Source organism: Poecile atricapillus, chromosome 3 (genome assembly GCF_030490865.1).
Source record: "Poecile atricapillus isolate bPoeAtr1 chromosome 3, bPoeAtr1.hap1, whole genome shotgun sequence".
NCBI classification, from domain to species: domain Eukaryota; kingdom Metazoa; phylum Chordata; class Aves; order Passeriformes; family Paridae; genus Poecile; species Poecile atricapillus.
In genome coordinates, this window is record NC_081251.1 from 2,842,412 (window position 1) to 2,859,444 (window position 17,033).

At 41.5% G+C, this 17,033-nt stretch overlaps 1 protein-coding gene across 1 annotated transcript in view; it reads left to right on the plus strand.

Annotated features, from left to right (window-relative positions):
• The window catches only part of MSRA (methionine sulfoxide reductase A), a 231,991-nt gene that overhangs the window by 67,630 nt on the left and 147,328 nt on the right, over positions 1–17,033 (plus strand). The window contains exon 2 of the mRNA XM_058836249.1: positions 15,441–15,509. Within this exon, the coding sequence (XP_058692232.1) occupies positions 15,441–15,509 (69 nt within the window). The remainder of the gene's footprint in view (positions 1–15,440; positions 15,510–17,033) is intronic.

Sequence of the window (17,033 nt, forward strand, 5' to 3'; positions counted from 1 at the left end):
TGGGACATAAAGCAAGAAAAACTTGAATTTTACCCAAGAGTTTTGGAACATGGATGCTCTCAGTGGATAAATCCAGCTTCCTGCTCCCTCCTTTGCCTAACAGGATTTTAAGTGATCATCCTCTGCTTTCACAGAGATTCCCTTGATCAAGAAGCAGTGAAGAAATTTTTTGGTAGTGCCTTTGATGCTTTTAATGGTTAGGATTTGGTAATCTCAGAAGCCTTTTTCAACAAAATTATTCTATTCTTCAGTGATTCTGTGGGCTTAGTGATGGCCTTGGCAGTGCTGGGATAGCGATTGGACTCAATGACCTTAGAGGGCTTTTCTGACCTCAACCAATCTATGATTCTGTGGTTGCTCCAAGCCCCATCCAGCCTGGCCTTGGACACTTCCAGGGATGGGCAGCCACAGTTCCAGGGCCTCACCACCCTCACAGAGAGGAATTCCTTCCCAATATCCCATCTAATCCTACTCTCTTTCAGTTTGAAGCCATTCCCCCTTGTTCCGTCACTCCAGGCACTTGTAAAAATTCCCTCTCCATCTTTTTTTGTCGGCTCCCTTCAGATGCTGGAAGGCCACAATGATTGGTCAAGGTGAGAAAAGGATCAGAGTGAATTTAACTTCCAAACCTCTTTGACTCCATGGAATAACTCCAGGCTTTGGAGGGGAGCAGGGCCTGGGCTGTGTGGAGATGAATCAGTACCATTTCCTTTCCATAGTGTCTCTTAGACAGGAGTTAATTCCTTATGCTTAGATCAGGAATGAATTCCTGCCCTCACATCCCTCTGTAGCATCAGAGAGAACAGCTTTTATATTTATCTGCACAAGGCCTCGCAAATTCGGCCTACCTTCGATCATATCAATTTTCTTTTATTTGATTTGAGGGTTTCTCAGTAAACCCAGCCATGGGGAGGAATTCCAGCTGCAGCATATTTCCTCTCCTCGCTTTCTCTGCCTTCGTCAGCCCCGTGCTCCTCATTTTGTGCCTCCACTGAGTCATCAGCACTGGTCTAATGGACTGGAACAGCCCAAGGTGGATAGTAATTACTTATTGAGTTGCTGATAGCCCAGATGAGAATAGGACTTATTAGATCAGGAATAATGAAAAGCTGTGTTTAATGCAGAAAATTTAGAGTCTGAAAGACAAGTGTCTCAATTTATATACATATTTTTTTTTTATATGAAAGAAATTAAAATAGTGGTATAGGAAGGTTTAAAATTAATTGTATGGATGATATTTTTCCAAGTTGTTTCAGAACTCCAGGTGTTTTGGGCTGAGATATTTTTGAACTTTTTTACCTGCCATTGATGGGGAGGTTTAAGGGAACAAAACCCATATAAAGTGACCACTGATATTTTAAATTTTCTTTTTTTTCTTCAGCTGAATATGATGTTCTGCTTTTTCTTCCACTCTTTAAACTTTCATGTATCATTGCAGGCACAGACCTGGCTTCATTTATTATCCCCCAAAGTAATTTTCTCGTTCATCATCATGAAAAGTCCTTTATTAAAAGTTCTGCCGCTGCATTGTCAAATAAAATAACAACAATAACAATAATTGTTTGATTTAACTGACACATAAAATTGGGAACGTGGTGCTTCACTCTACAGGATAATGTAGAACATTAATGGAGACATGACCCTGAGCTCAGAAAGAATCTCGAGATTGCAAGGATTCAGAAAAATAGGGAAGATTAGAAGGATGCTTTGTGTTTTGCTTTAGAGCTTGATTTGGAGACTCCATTTCTGTGGTCTTTTCCTGAAATATGAAATATGTTTTTGAACATCAGTGTCACAAAAAGCTCAACCTGATTCTTTCAGAAACAAAGAGCCTGTCATTCTCCTCAAGTTCCCATTTTTATGGTGCGATTCTAACCCTTCACAAGAAAGGCTTCCAGAATCCCTTGGCTGCAGTAAATAAAATTTGAAGTGGTTTTCCTGAAAGAGCCACAGTAAATAAAATTTAAAGTGGTTTTCCTGAAAGGGCCTTGAATACTTTTTTCATTTGGAAGAGAAACTTTGCCTTCAAGTAAGCAAAGAGTTGGAGGGACTTGGATCAGCCTGGGGTAGTGGAAGTTGTCCCTGCCCATGGCAGGGGATGAGCTTTAGGATCCCTTGTAATTTCTGACTCAAAACTGGTTTTTAACTTGCCTTACCCTACCTGATAAATCATCACCCCTCTCTCTATATATTACTTATATTGAATGCACGATTTTGGTTGCCAGTTTTCAAATACCAGGGAAAATGCAGCAGTAACTTTAATAAAGACAGCAATTATATTTTCATTATTCCCTCACTGCTTGTTAAATTGGTTTTGGAGTGTTTTATGGATCTAGAGCAATAAACATTATCTTACTTTGAGAGGTATTATAAACTGTTGAGAAAAACATAATTATTGTTATTGGAAATGTTTTAATGTGAGAAGGTCAGAGAAACTTAATTATAGTTTGGTTTTTTTTTCGCCAATTAACTTGATATTTTTGAGCTCTGGTAATGCCATTTTGAACCTTTCATCTGTGGGCATCATCCCTGTATCTTTGGTAGGAGCAGGCACTACTTGCTGTCTGAATTTTGTCAGCAGCTCAACCCTATTCCATCTCCATTTGTACAAAGATAAAGATTCCTCCTCTTTCTAAACAAGTCTAATTTAAAAAATATCACAAATTCAGAACCATAACTTCCAGGCTCAGATCTTTCTGTGAATTGCTTGCCATAAAATTCAGCACGTAGATCATTTGTGAGAGGTTGTAGCTTAGAAAGAAATTTGAACCTCATCACGAGGAAAGTTCTCCTGGTTATGTGATTAAATATGCACCAACCCTGTTAAAATCCAATTATTTTCCTTGAATACCAGTCAAAATAATATCCAGGAGCCAGTTTTTGGAAAGATCCTGCAATATAAAGTGCTGAGCTCTCAGGAGAATCTGCCATTAATTCAATGGGAGCTGTTGAATCATGGTGGAAAAGTGTCCTTGATTCTGTAGCACCAGAGGCTGCAGCTGAGGCAAGAAAAATCAGTGCAAAATTTGAGTCACATTTATGACACTGTTTCAGCAACAGAAGGGTAAAAATATCATAGAACTGTTGTGTTTTCTGCTAAATAGGCTTTAAAAACTCAGGGCACTTCGTTATGTTGATTTCTGGTAAATCAAGACACATTAAAGGACTAAAATCACCATCAGTTTTGTCATTTTAGGAAGGAAAAAAAATTGTTGAAAACCCCTACATCTCTTTTATATCCCAAAAATGTGCTTTGGCTGGCATGAAACCACAAGCATTAGCTCAGTTTGTCAGTAATTTTAGTGTATGACAGAGCCAAAGATTGAAATTCTGTTATTAAGATTGTTCAGAGCAAATTCAGATTTGGGAATTTTGGAAAGAAAAACTGGGAAGAACGTTAAACTTCTAAACACTTTATTAAATAAAGGCACTTTATTAAATAGACCCTTATTTGTTAATAAAAGGAGGAAACTTTTAGGAAAGAAGGAATGTGCTGAGGATTTGAGTACAAGTAGTTTCTATGTCCTGATTGAGGGAAAGGTTGGATTTCTGTTCTTAAGGCAAGTGGATTCTCTTTTACTTATGGAATTTTATGTACTAAAATGGTAAATTTTGGGGTTCAGCTAACACATAATAACACAGTCAACCCTTACTGGGCTTGATGGGGTTGTTTTCTTCCTGAAAGTCATTGGAAATAGAGGATTCCCTGGAAAATTAAAATGAAATTAGGTGCTGCATTGGAGATGACAAATCACTTCTTTACAAATAATAAAATTGTTGGATTCATTTGGCCACTCTCACCCCTGGCTCCATCACATCACAACAGGATAAATGTCCTCAAGGAATGATTGGAATATTTTAGCTGATGGCTTTAGGATGAGATGAATCATACTTAGAATTTCCAGCCTACAAGACTCCATGCTTTATTTGTTTATCTCTCTTGCCATAACAGGTTGAAATGTTAATTTTGATGATTTTCAGAATAAATTCTCATTTCCAGCTGAAATCTGCTGTGAATTGTGGGGCTATTCATAGAAATGAGCATAAAGAAGCTAATTTTAGCATGAGTGAGCTAAAATCTCCCATGTTTCTTGTTCCACATTCAATGGAGACACAGAGAGTCGGAGAAAACCTTGTTCAGAAGGAGGGTCAAAGCTGAAACCTGATTTTAGATTGTCTGAATTGCTCTCTGCTTGTGTGCCCAAGGCTGGCAGAGCTCCAGGAGCGTTTGGACAACACTCTCAGGCACAGGGTGGGATTGTTGGGGTGTCCTGGGCAGGGCCAGGAGCTGGAACTCACGATCCTGGTGGGTCCTTTTCTGCTCAGGATATTCTATGGATCCAACTCCAAGATTCTGTGGTTCAGTGCCAAACCCTGGCTCCCTCTGAGAGCTTGTGTCACTTACTGAGGTTTGCTGAGCAGCCAAACTCATCCTCCTTCATTTCAAACCCTCTTCTGCATCCCATCCAAAATCACTCTTACGCTTGGGAAGGTACAAAATGGGAATTGGGAGTTTACTGTGAGCCATCCCTTCAGGATGGATCATGTCAGATGCAGTTTTGTAGTGGTTGGTGGCTGGTTTGGTTTTCAAGGGTCATGACTTCAGTAAAGAAACAGAGTTTGAGCCTTAAATTTTGGAGTGATTTGTTTGGTGTAAGGTAAAAGTGAAAAAAAGGACATTTGTTACTTATATTTTATTTTGCAATTAGTGTCACTGAGAAATAGCCTTAAACAGTGTCAGCTGTTCATGAAGAAGTCATAAGAATTTTTTTAAAATTGGGGTAACTACTTCCCATTTCACTTCAGAAATGCTTTTTACTAAATCCCTTCCCCATCCTCTCCATATCATAACATAGTCATCCCTTACCAGGCTTGTTTTCTTCCTCAGAGGAGAGAAATTCATTGGGTGCTGGATTTCCTGGAGAATTAGAAATTAGGTGCTACATTGGAGATAACAAATCACTTCTTTAACAAATGTTGTGTTCATTTGGCCAATCCTTGCCCAGGTCAGGCACCGCTGGCCCCATACATACATTGGATCTGCTGGACATGGGGAAAGGATCTGGAATCTTCATGAAATCATGGAATTATAGAATGGTTTGGGTTGGAAGGCACCTTAAAGATCATCTGTGCGACCAAACCTGGCCACATAAACCCAAACCAGTGATTGGTAGCACCGTTCTCACCTTCATTTTGCCATCAGCTTCTGAGCTGCTTCAGGCAGTAAAACCACAATTCCCTTTATCTCAACAAAGCCCAGCTTGGCTCTCCCGGTTTCCCTTCTCTGTGCTGAGTGGGGGAGATCACCAGGAAAAAGGCTGGAGCAGATTGGGAGGCTCAGCTGAGCGTTGGGGCTGGTCATTTATCACTGTCAGCGGGGCCAGGGGGGATGAGGCACCGGAGCGTTGGCGCTCATCCGTGGAGTGACAGCTGACGGGAGCCTGGCGCAACCTCCAGGCGGATAATCTGCCGTGGAGAGGGAATGTGTGCGAGGGAGATACTCTATCACCAGCCACACGCGGCTCCCGACGGCTCCACGAGGCGAAAGGGAACAGCAGCAGGGCTTTGAGGGACGGTGGGAATTGGGATGTGGCGCTGAAACGGGGCTGGGCGTCGCTGCCGTGGATTCGTGGAGTCTTAATTCCAGGTGGATGGAGAGGTGGGGATGTGTGGGGAGGCACGGGAATGATGATGGGATGGCAGCAGTCTGATTGAAGGCGCTGGGTGTTTCACATCGCGGTTTAATTCCGCTGTGAAGTTCAGGAATTATTTAAAAATAGTGAAGCCCACCCTGGCAAATGCAAGCCTTAGTGAATCTAAATACTTAAAAGAATAAGGAAAATGTCTTGTTATATGAAACTGAAATTACAGCAGGAAAAATCTGATAAGGGAAGGTTAATACATATTTCCTGCAATGTTCAGCATAAAAAAGGTTTATGGGAATTGGGATTGTTCAGCCTGGAAAAGAGAAACTTTGGAGTGACTTAATTGTGGCTCCTTCCAGTACCTGGAGGGAGCCAAAAAGAAAGGTGGAGGTGGAATGTTTACAAGAGGATGGAGAAGGGCTTCCCACTGCCAGAGGGCAGGGATGGATGGGATATTGGGAAGGAATTGTTCCCTGTGAGGGAGGTGAGGCCCTGGCACAGGGTGCCCAGAGAAGCTGTGGCTGCCCCTGGATCCCTGGAAGTGTCCAAGGCCAGGCTGGACAGGGCTTGGATCAACCTGGGATAGTGGAAGGTGTCCCTGTCTGTGGCATGAGCTTCAAGGTCCCTTGCAGCCCAAACCATTCTGTAATTCCATGAAATATTTCCTGTAGGTGCTAATTTAGACCAAGGCTCCTGAGCCAGTGAGACAATATCCTTATTCCAAAAATTCCTGTTCTGCCACCTAATAAAAAGTTTTGCATCTTGAATTTGGTCAATCTGCAATTCAAAACTTATTGTTTTGAGTTTGCTGTTATTTTTATTAACTGTATCCCATTTTGCTTTTCATGACAAATCACATGCATTGACTTAACTGGGGAACATTTTAATTGAGCACTGCTGGAGATTTTCCAATAAATTAACATTACATGTTTTTAACAGATGTCTGAAGTTGACATTGTTATTAGACATTGTAATTAATAGAAGTATTACCCAAATTAAAATCTCAGGGCCTCAGAAAAATTAAATTGTAGGTGACTGAGTGATATTAACTCATTAATAGAGAGTGACTCTTGAATTCCCTCCACTGGGTTTTTTTAGCCCGTAAACACATTTTTTCAAGTAGCTGGAGAGGGAGTTGGACAAACCCTTTGGAATAAGGGTCTTATGAATCAAGACATGTTTTACCAATGATGTTGTGAAGTTCTTTAACCTGTCATTGTCTTATTGGTATGATTTGCCCAAAAGTACCTTTCTGGGATGTTGTAAAATTTTAGTATCATAGAATAGTAGAATCTTAGATTGGTTTGGTTTGGAAAGGACTTTAAGATCATCCAGTTCCAATATCCATATATGTAATTAGAGATTTGAAACAACACAGCTCTGCTCTTTGTTTACAAATTCACAGCCAGCCATGAATTTCAAAGGGCTTTTCCCACTTTAAACATGTGTGTGAATTTCCAGCAAAAATTAGCTTGAGTCTCATTTTGAGAAGCCTTGAACATAAAAATCAGTAACAACTCATCGGTGTTTCGTGGCACGAGGCTTAACTGCTCTCAGGATGAGCCCTCAAAAAAGGAGCAGTCTAAATCCAAAGTCACACTTAGGAGATTATTTATGTAAATATTAACCTGTAAAAGGAAATTGTAAATAAACACTGTGATTGAAAGCAGTTGGGAGGGGATTTTTTAGGTCTGCATTGTTTCACATTGCAGAGGCTTCCCCAGAATTTGGCATTTCTGGTGCTGATTCACAAGTGGGGAGATGTTGAACTGAGCAGAGCCAGGAATTCCCTGACCAGCAGAGAACAGCCCCCAGCCTGTGGCTTTCCAGAGTTTATAAAAGTTTATTTCTCCCATGAATTTTCAGGCCTTCCCTCAGGTGGTTCCTGCCCTTTCTAGACAGTTTTTTTCTCAGGAATTATGGGATGCAAACTTATATTCTGCAACAGAATAGAATGTTCCTGGAGCTGCTTTGCCTCTCTTCATGCTCCATCGTGGAATTCCTGCCTGGAGCTTTGTGCTGCTTCCCATTTTTCAGGGCGTACACACCATGTTCCAGATGAGCATCCAGGGCATGTTTTATTCATGTGCTTTTCACCCCTGAGTTGGGATCATTAATAAAGCTGCTAAATAAACCCAGGCTTAACAACCCTGCTCACCACACCCCACTGGACATCTCCTCCCGCTCCCTTGCGCTCTGTTTATCGCCATCCTTTGTTTGGATCTCTTGGTTTTCCAGCCTGTCTGATGCCATTCTTACCCAGGCTGGTTAATGTGAGGGTTTCAAGTGGGGTTTTGAGAAGCATTGTCTGTAATTTTGAAGTATATCCAGTTGTATTTTATCATTTTCATTCATTTCCTGTGCTAACAAGAGGCTCCATGAAAACCAGGAATGGCAGAGATGGCCTGGATAGTCCGTGCTAGGTGGATACCTCAATGCCAGGCTCTGCTTCATCTTCAAGGCTGCTCTATTTTCTTTTCAATTTTATATTTCAGGAAGTTCTAGACTTCCATTCCTGGAAGTGTCCAAGGCCAGGCTGGACAGGGCTTGGAGCAACCTGGGATAGTGGAAGGTGTCTGTATTTTTATTATTTTCTTTTGTGTTACCCCATTCAACCTGGCCTCGGACACTTCCAGGGGTGGGGCAGCCACAGCTTCTCTGGGAGGTTAAAAAGAAAAAGTTTTAAAAATGAGAACTGCTCATTATGCTATGACAGAACTCCATGAATTAAGTTTTTGGGAAGTGAAATGATGTGACAGTCTCAGAAATACCACAAGAGTTGGTTACACTGTGTATCTCATACATGTGTTATCTTTCTGATCTGGCAGCCCTTCTGGGCAGGATTCCTACACAATCATAGATTCCTTTTGGTTGGTGTCATTATTTTCCTCTGCCATTGTTTCCTTTGCTATTTTGGTGATGTATTTTACTGTTAATGTTTGTTCTGGTTCATAACCCATAATCTCCATTGGTGTTGAGGCAATATTTTAATAAATATTTGTTTACACACAGGTACATCTAATCCTTCCCCTGAACAGATCCTGAATCTCTGTGATATTACTTCTGGGTTAGAGGTGGAATCCATTCAAGTTTGTCACTACTTTCCTTATAATCAGTGCTCAGAAAGGGACATTTTTAAGTATGATTGGTTTTATCCTGAAGAAAACAGTATGTCAAATGAATCACCACAGGAGGATCCAAGGATATCCAGGGTGGAAATGAAAGCCAAGTGCAAGGCTCCAAGTTTAAGAGTATTTAATTTAGCCTTAATTTTTGTACACTAAAACCTCCAAAATTCAGCACCTTCAGAGTCAGAGAGCAGATAAAGCAGAACATGTGGTCACAATCAGACTGTGATGGGTCACCTTTATCTGGGCCTCATAGACTTTGTGTGTGGGAAAGTCACATAATCTCACAATCCCAGAATTGTTCGGGTTTGTTTGGGAAAAGCCCTCAGAGATTGCTGAGTCCAACCATTCCCCCAGCACTGCCAAGGCCACCACTGAACGTGTCCTCAAGTGCCACATCCACGGGGCTTTTAAATCCATCCAGGGATGGGGACTCCACTCCTGCCCTGGGAGGCAGGAATTCCAGGCAGGAATTGTTCCCAATATCCATCCTAAACCTTCCCTGGTGCAACCTGAGGCCATTTCCTCTCATCCTGTCCCTCATTCCATGGGAACACAGGCTGACCTCCCCTGGCTGTCCCCTCCTGTCAGGGAGTTGTGCAGAGCCAGAAGGACCCCCTGAGCCTCCTTTTCTCCAGGCTGAGCCCCTTTCCCAGCTCCCTCAGCAGCTCCATGGTTTGTGACCTGGTCTCCTGGAATTTCCAGGATACTTTCCTTTATTCATACCCCAAATATATCCCCGATCCTCATATTTTACTCCCGAATCCCGACTTGTCTGTCCCAGCTGCCACGACTCCAGTCCCCCACTCTGAGCATGTACCTCTACCCCAGTGGACTGCCAATTTCACAATCACCATTTCTCCTCCTCTGCACCTCCACTGCCCTCTTTTAAGGAATTGATTGGTTTTCATTCCAAAACCTCATTTTCCTGTCACTCCTGATCCTTTTCCCGGAAGGAATGTCAGAACAAACCCAGTGTGTGATCTCTGGCCTTTGCTCATTAAGCAGCGCCTCTGTTTTTTGAGGAGCCCGTGTGTTTTGGAGGCTGAGCTGACACTCTGTGCTAGGACACATCACATTCTGTGCCATCAGTCACTTCCTGGGTCCCAATCTGTTTGATGGCCTGGATGCAGAGAGCACAGCGTGTCACATTGTGGGACATCATCTCCAGAATACATTTCCAAACTGGTTGCAGCTGCCACTCTTCCTTTCCTGAGCTGTTTTGATCAATAAACTTAGGTATTTTTCAACAACATTTGTGATTATTACATTCCATTGAGTGATATCAGCTTTTTATTAATAATAACTGGGATCCCTTGTGTGAGGACAGCACCACAATACTACAAAGAGTCAAATAATTCAAATAATTCAAAATTCAAATTGTTGTATTACTGTCACCTCTCCTTTTAATTGGTCATGAGCTGACAGCTGATCTCTCCTGATGGAGGATGGAACTGGAGAAGTGAGAGATGAAACAAGCACAGCAAGATCCTGTTCACCATCTCTTTACCCATGCAGAGGATCCAAGTGACTCCTCAGAGGTGGAGACATAAATGACCAGGATTGGGGATCGATGTCTCTGCACTGAAAATATCCTTTGGGAGACAAAGGGATGTGAACTGTAACACTTGGGAGTTCATCCGAGATGACAGGAGGTTTTCATATTGCTCAGGAGCTTTTAGAACTGACAGCTCTGCTCATTGAACTAGACCTGAAAAGAAAGAAGAGCTTCTGTTTCATCACCAGCTAGGAAGGATTTATGGATGAAATTCTGCCATAAATTAAAAATCTCATCCCACTCAAGGAGAGCAGCCCTCTCCCTTGTGTGCCTTTCTTTACTCCTCCAAGAGCCCCAGTGAATCTCTGATTTCTTGCTTTTTTTTTTTCCATTGAGTAGCTTTTGAAATCCCAGAATTTGAAATCCAGATTCCACCTTCAGGAACAAGATAAAATGGAGGGTCTTAGTTTAGCTCAGAAAAAGAGGGAATTTAGAAGGTAATTCCTATTCCTTCACAAGCACTTCCTACAACCTTTCTCTTCAACAGCCAGTCTTCCCCTCTGTCCTTTGCAGACCATTGTGAAACCTCCTCAAAAGCATTTTCTGGTGTACAGGAGAACTTGGGAGAGGGGATGGATATAAATGAAGTGAATGATTTCACTCTCTGTTTCAATAAGTGAGGACTTGCAATGCTCCCATCCTTGTACAATTTACCAAATCCTCATTTTTGGCATAATTTGCTACATGAGTGACATGTGTGTGACTCCTCTTGGCACACACATCAAGCACCTTTTTAGAGAACAAAACCTTTTCCTTAGGGGAATATCTCTTGGGTTATGAAACAGTGAAAAAAATAAATAAATATCCTTAGGTTTAAAAAAATCAGGCTTGAAGGTATTTAGTGCTATAAATGAATGACCTGTTTTACAGAAGTACTGGTCAGTGGTGGCTTTCACAAATGAAAAGTGAACAGAAATTCTGGAGCTCAGAACTTTCTAGAATCAGTTCTTTTACTCAGGCACAAGAACAAACCAAGGTCATATCCCTGCTTTCTAAAGCAGGTGAATGAAATATAATCAAATTATATTATGCCTTATCTTCCACTTTTGGGAATAATAACCTGTGAGATCCTTTTATAACTGCTTAAAAGAATTCTTATATTCCCTGATCTGTTTTTTCTCACAGATTCCCAACTCCTCAATAGCCAAAATCCTCCACCATGGCAGAGTGATGGGAAATGCAGGAAAAACATAAGAAAAGGCAAAAAAGGAAGGGGAAAGGAATCCTTCAAGTAGCAGCTGATTTACTTTGGGATGTTCCCATCCCTGCTTTTCCCTTTTCCTCCTCCTCTCCCCCTTCCCCACCGTGGCTGTGCTTTAGGGGAGATGGAGAAGGCTCCTGGTAATTGGTTAATCAGCTATTTTCAATTCAATTCCTGGCTGTACTTACCATGGAAAATTAACAGTCCTTGCGTATAAATATGACCCCTACTCCTGGATTAATTTGATTATGCGAGAATCTCAGTTTTCATTTAAAAATAATAACTTTCTGGCTGCTCTGATAAAACAAGTTTGGATATGTAATCTAAATATTCCCTAATGGCTTAAAAAAAAATCAAAAGACAAATATGAAGAACATATGAATCTCTTGTTAATATAATTTAAATGTTCTCAAATCTTTGCTGTGATTGCTAGAGATTGAATATTTTGAGACCAGAAAATTCCTGATTTTCATTCACTGCTGGATCAGCATTCTCTGAAAGCCAAACTTTCTTTAAGTATCTTCATTTGGGTGCACAAAAAGAGAAGTGATGTTCATTAAATGACTGGGGATATGTTAACCCTGAGTTCTCTAAATTTCCCTGGGCTTGTAAATCTCACTGGAACTTAGGTCAGGATAGTTCAAAAGGAAATATTTTTTAGAGAACTTTCCCATTTTGGACATATTTCATTGTTAAATCTATTACTGGTGTGATACCATCAGCCCGTGGAACTGGGAGGATAAATGAAATGTATCCTAACAAATTAAAATGTGCCAGAGAACAGGTCCGGGCATTGGAACTCGATTGTCCACGCTGATAAATTGCTGGGATAGGATCAAACATGATTTCAGCTGGGCTAATTAACTCTCAGATAGTTTGTAGATAAGACTTGTCTGTTTGAGTGGTACCTCGTGGTGAGGGCAGCAGGGAGGGAGATGGTTCTACTTGGCCGCATGAGACCCCACCTGCAGAGCTGCCTCCAGCCCTGGGATCCAACAGCAGAAGGATTTGGAGCTGCTGGGGAGAGTCCAGAGGAGGCCATGGAGATGTTCCAAGGACTGGACCTGGCTCTGGAGCCAGGCTGGGAGAGCTGGGGGTGCTCACCTGGAGAAGAGAAGGATCCAGGGAGAGCTCAGAGCCCCTTCCAGGGCCTAAAGGGGCTCCAGGAGAGCTGGAGAGGGACTGGGGACAAGGGATGGAGGGACAGGACACAGGGAATGGCTTCCCACTGCCAGAGGGCAGGGATGGATGGGATATTGGGAAGGAATTCCTGGCTGTGAGGGTGGGGAGGCCCTGACACAGGGTGCCCAGAGAAGCTGTGGCTGTCCCTGGATCCCTGGAAGTGTCCAAGGCCAGGTTGAATGGGGTCTTGGAGCAACCTGGGACTGTGGGAGGTGTCCCTGCCCATGGCAGAGGGTTGGATTTTTTAGATGGTTAGATGGTCTTTAGGTTCCTTCCCAAACCATTCCAGGATTCTCTGATAATCCACGTGTGGACAGAACTTCACCTGCAGTCAGTGACTCTTCAGCCAAGGGCTGTTGTAGGACCAGGTTAGAAACTATCCAGTGATAGGTGCAAAAACTGAGTAACGCCTAAAAAATATCGAGGATCAGTTTAGCAACTTTTGATTATCTTTCCATGTTTGTTTCTTTCTTTCTTTGGGAAGGATTCTTTCTGTTAAAATCAAGATAATCCAAGGACACAAGTCAGGCACTGCACCTGTCTGAAGCAGACTTTGCCTGAAGCTGAAGTTGAATGTCAAGTCCTCCAGGATCTGTGTTTCTTTCAGGTCCTACTGGTTCTGTTCAGCAGGGAGCAAAGTGTGTCACAGGAATCTCTCAGGCTTAGTCTGGAAAATTTAGGGTTTTGGCAGTTGATGATGGAGCAGCATTTGGAAGTTTTGAGAGGTCGTTGTTCATGAATTTATGTTTGTGAAAATTCTGAGTTTCAATAAAATAATAACACAATAAAAGTAAATATAAAATAAATAAAATATATAAAATAAATAAAATAAAAGTAAGAATCCATTCCTTAACTTTACTTGGGAACCCTGAGGATCAAAGAGATTAAAAAAAGTGATTTAGAGACATCCCTGGAAGTATTCCAGGCCGGCTTGGACAGGGCTTGGAGCAGCCTGGGGATGTTGGAAGATGTCCCTGCCCATGGGAGCGGGTGGGAATGGATGGACTTAAGGTTCCTTCCAACCAAACCATTTTGGGAATTTGATGATCCATGTTCTTCTAATTCAGCTTTTCTGCACCCATTAATGGATTAACTCCACAATTTGACAGTATTTGGGTGGAATGTGCTGTTTCCAGCCCCAGGAAGCTGAAATGAGCTCTCAGCCAGTCCAGTGCTCACTGGAAATCTCTCCATGGCTCTGTTACACCAGGTTTTATCCTACTCACTGCAATCCCTTGTCTCTGGGATGACAATGAGCTTGGAAAAGTAATTTATTTTTTCTGTTGGAGAGCTACAGAGATAGTCCTATTTTTTTCCTAATTCCATGGGGCCAAAATATTCCTGATTTTCTGGAGTTAGTCAATCCAATTTTTAGCTGAGAATTAAAATATTTTCACATGGAAAACTGCTCAGTAAAAAGCCCCAAACTGGGACATTCTTTAGTTCTCCTTGGGGAGAGTTTTTGTTACTTATACATTGTTATTTAGGTGTTGTTACTTTCTTCCTAAGGCTGAATGGGTGTTTTGTTAAGGTCCTTTTAAATTTGGGGTGTTTTTTGGTTTATTTTTTACTATTTAATGCATCTGTGCAGGAAATGCTGGAAAAAATAGTGAGCCAAAGTATGAATGACAAGAAAATGAATCATTTTATCTGGCTGAGATCTTTGAAATTAAAGTGTGAAGACATTGGGAGACAACTTGAGAACTCTGAAAATATTACTTTCATTCAAGCCCGTCTCACCTCTGAAAGTTTAATTTTAATTTTAATATATTGAAAGCCTGGCCATTTGAAATGATAACTGCTTCATACATCATGGATGTCACTCACTCTGTAAATGAAGGCAGCTATCAGGGCGAGGGCAGGGTTAGTTTATTTGATCTTACAAGATGTTCCATAATTTTTCTGACTGTTCACTCCTCTCCCGTGGCTGTAGATCATGTTGGGAATACCAGCTACAGCTAACGAGGTTGAAACCTTGGTCATGTTGCTCCCACTCTGGAGCTTCCCAACAATTTTCTTCCCAAAGCCCCTCTCTTGAGGCACAGGACATTCAATTTTCCTAAATGCCACCAATTGACTCGTGGCACCTCTTGCTCCACTTGCAGATAACCTTGATTTTCCCTTCTCTGTTGGTAAATGTTGGATGCCAGCTGGGACTAGGAATGGGCCTCCCTGCTAATGAGAAATATTGTTTCCAGAGAATTCACAAGTGAGCCCACATTCCTCATCTGACCTGGTTTGCTCCTCACCAGCATCAGGACTAAAGGAATTAAAATAATGCATGCACTGAGAAAACTGAATCTGGGTTTTTCTCCCTGGGAAATATTTTGTGAACAGAAAGTCGTATTTTCAATGCTGGCAGTTTAATTTCTTGCCGCCACTGTTTAAAATGTGTTTAAAAGTAGCAAAAAATTAATGTGGAGATGGCAGTGAGAAGGTTTTGAACTACAAGAGGGCAGGGATGGATGGGATATTGGGAAGGAATTGTTCCCTGGGAGGGTGGTGAGGCCCTGGCACAGGGTGCCCAGAGAAGCTGTGGCTGTCCCTGGATCCCTGGAAGTGTCCAAGGCCAGGTTGGACAGGGCTGGGAACAACCTGGGATAGTGGGAGGTGTCCCTGGCCATGGGAATTGTTCAGGTTTCAGTGGATCCATGAGAAATAAACAATTGATTTTATGCAAATACTCTATCACATTTTAACTTGTTCATTTTTTTTCCCCCTTCTAGATAAACATCATGTCAATGGGAACAGAATGGTTGAACCTTTCCCAGAGGGAACACAGATGGCTCTGTTTGGTAAGGCTTCAGTTTGAAAATAAAAGCTCAAAGCTCTGTGGTGTTTCTGCATTCCAAATTTCTCAATTTCAGCCTGACTCCTTCGAGTTTCAGAATCTGGGCTGCTCCTGCCACTTCCCAATCACTGACACCAGCTAAAGCCACTGGACATTTTGGGATATGTCCTTTATATGCCATTTCCACATAAAGAAATACACTAAAAATGTTTTTTCTTAGTTATGCAAACAGAAAATGTAAATCCTCTATTTTGTGCCCTAAAAATTCCAAAATAATAGCTTTATTTATGTCTTATAATTTGTCTAAGATCATTCATTAGTTTAAAAAAAATTCTAAAGATGATCCATGATTCTCCACACTTTAAACCATGCAAGGAACTTCAGGTGTTTGGGATCTCCTGGACTTGGAGGGTTGTTACCATTTACATGTCCTAAACCAAACCTGCTGGTTTCTACCTGACCTTGTGGAATTCCTGCTGGGAGCCACCAGAGCTGGAAAAGGGGCCAGCTGGAAAAGAGAAGAGGTTTAATTTCTCTGTATCTGTCTCTTTTCTACGAAAATGTCATTCTTTGAGCCCATTTTGGAGACTTGAAAAGGCGTTTCTCCAGAGAAATTTATTACTTCTGGAAGTAATAAACATCCTAAAATAGATAAAAATCACTCTTTTCCAACCAAGGTCTGGACTTTACCCAAATCTGGGAATTGTCAGAGCTCTCATTTTGGGATGTGCTGATGTCAGTCCTTAAGGCAAGGGATTTACTGGGAAGAAAAACGTGGATTTCTATGGCAATTATTAAAATTTATTGCTACAGAGAATGAAAAATTTCCTAATGCTGTTTTGACACAACTGAGTTGTTTATGAAGGATGTATTTCTCTATTAACATGTGCAGGGTGGTCCAAAGTGCCTAGGAAATGTATTATATTCTATTAAATGTTTCTCTATCTGTGCTGCTGAACTAAATATGAATTCACTCCCTGGTACACATTAGTTTAATACTCCAAAAATGATCTTTTCAATTGATGATGGCAAAAATCTTGGGGAGTGTCATCTTTCCTGTGGAATTAATGTTGGTGTAGTTTCATTGCTGAAGAGGAGAAACGGCTTGTGGGTGTCACCCTTCAGTTTCCAGTGTGATTTATTCAACTTCTCTTCAGAGTTCCTCCAGTCCAGTGTTGCCTTTCTGTCAGTGTCTCCTTCCCTGTGGATTTTGGGAACATAAACAAGTTCTTGGAAGTGGTGGAATGAGTGATTGTTTTATAATTTTCTTTTGGAGCAAATGGAAAATGATTTTAATCTTTTAAGCTCCAAGGCTGAGGTGGATTTAAAGATTTTTCTTTGGATTTCTTACAGCAGGAAGGGTCAGAGGGTCCTGTTTCAGTCTGATTTTGATGCAGTCTGTGCTGCATAGATACTATTTTTTAAAAAATAAACTTTTTTCTTTTGTTTTAATTTTCTGTGTCATGATCAGATGAGATTTCTGGTGTTTTTGATGGGTGTTAGTTCTATCATTGTAAAAAATTTGTAT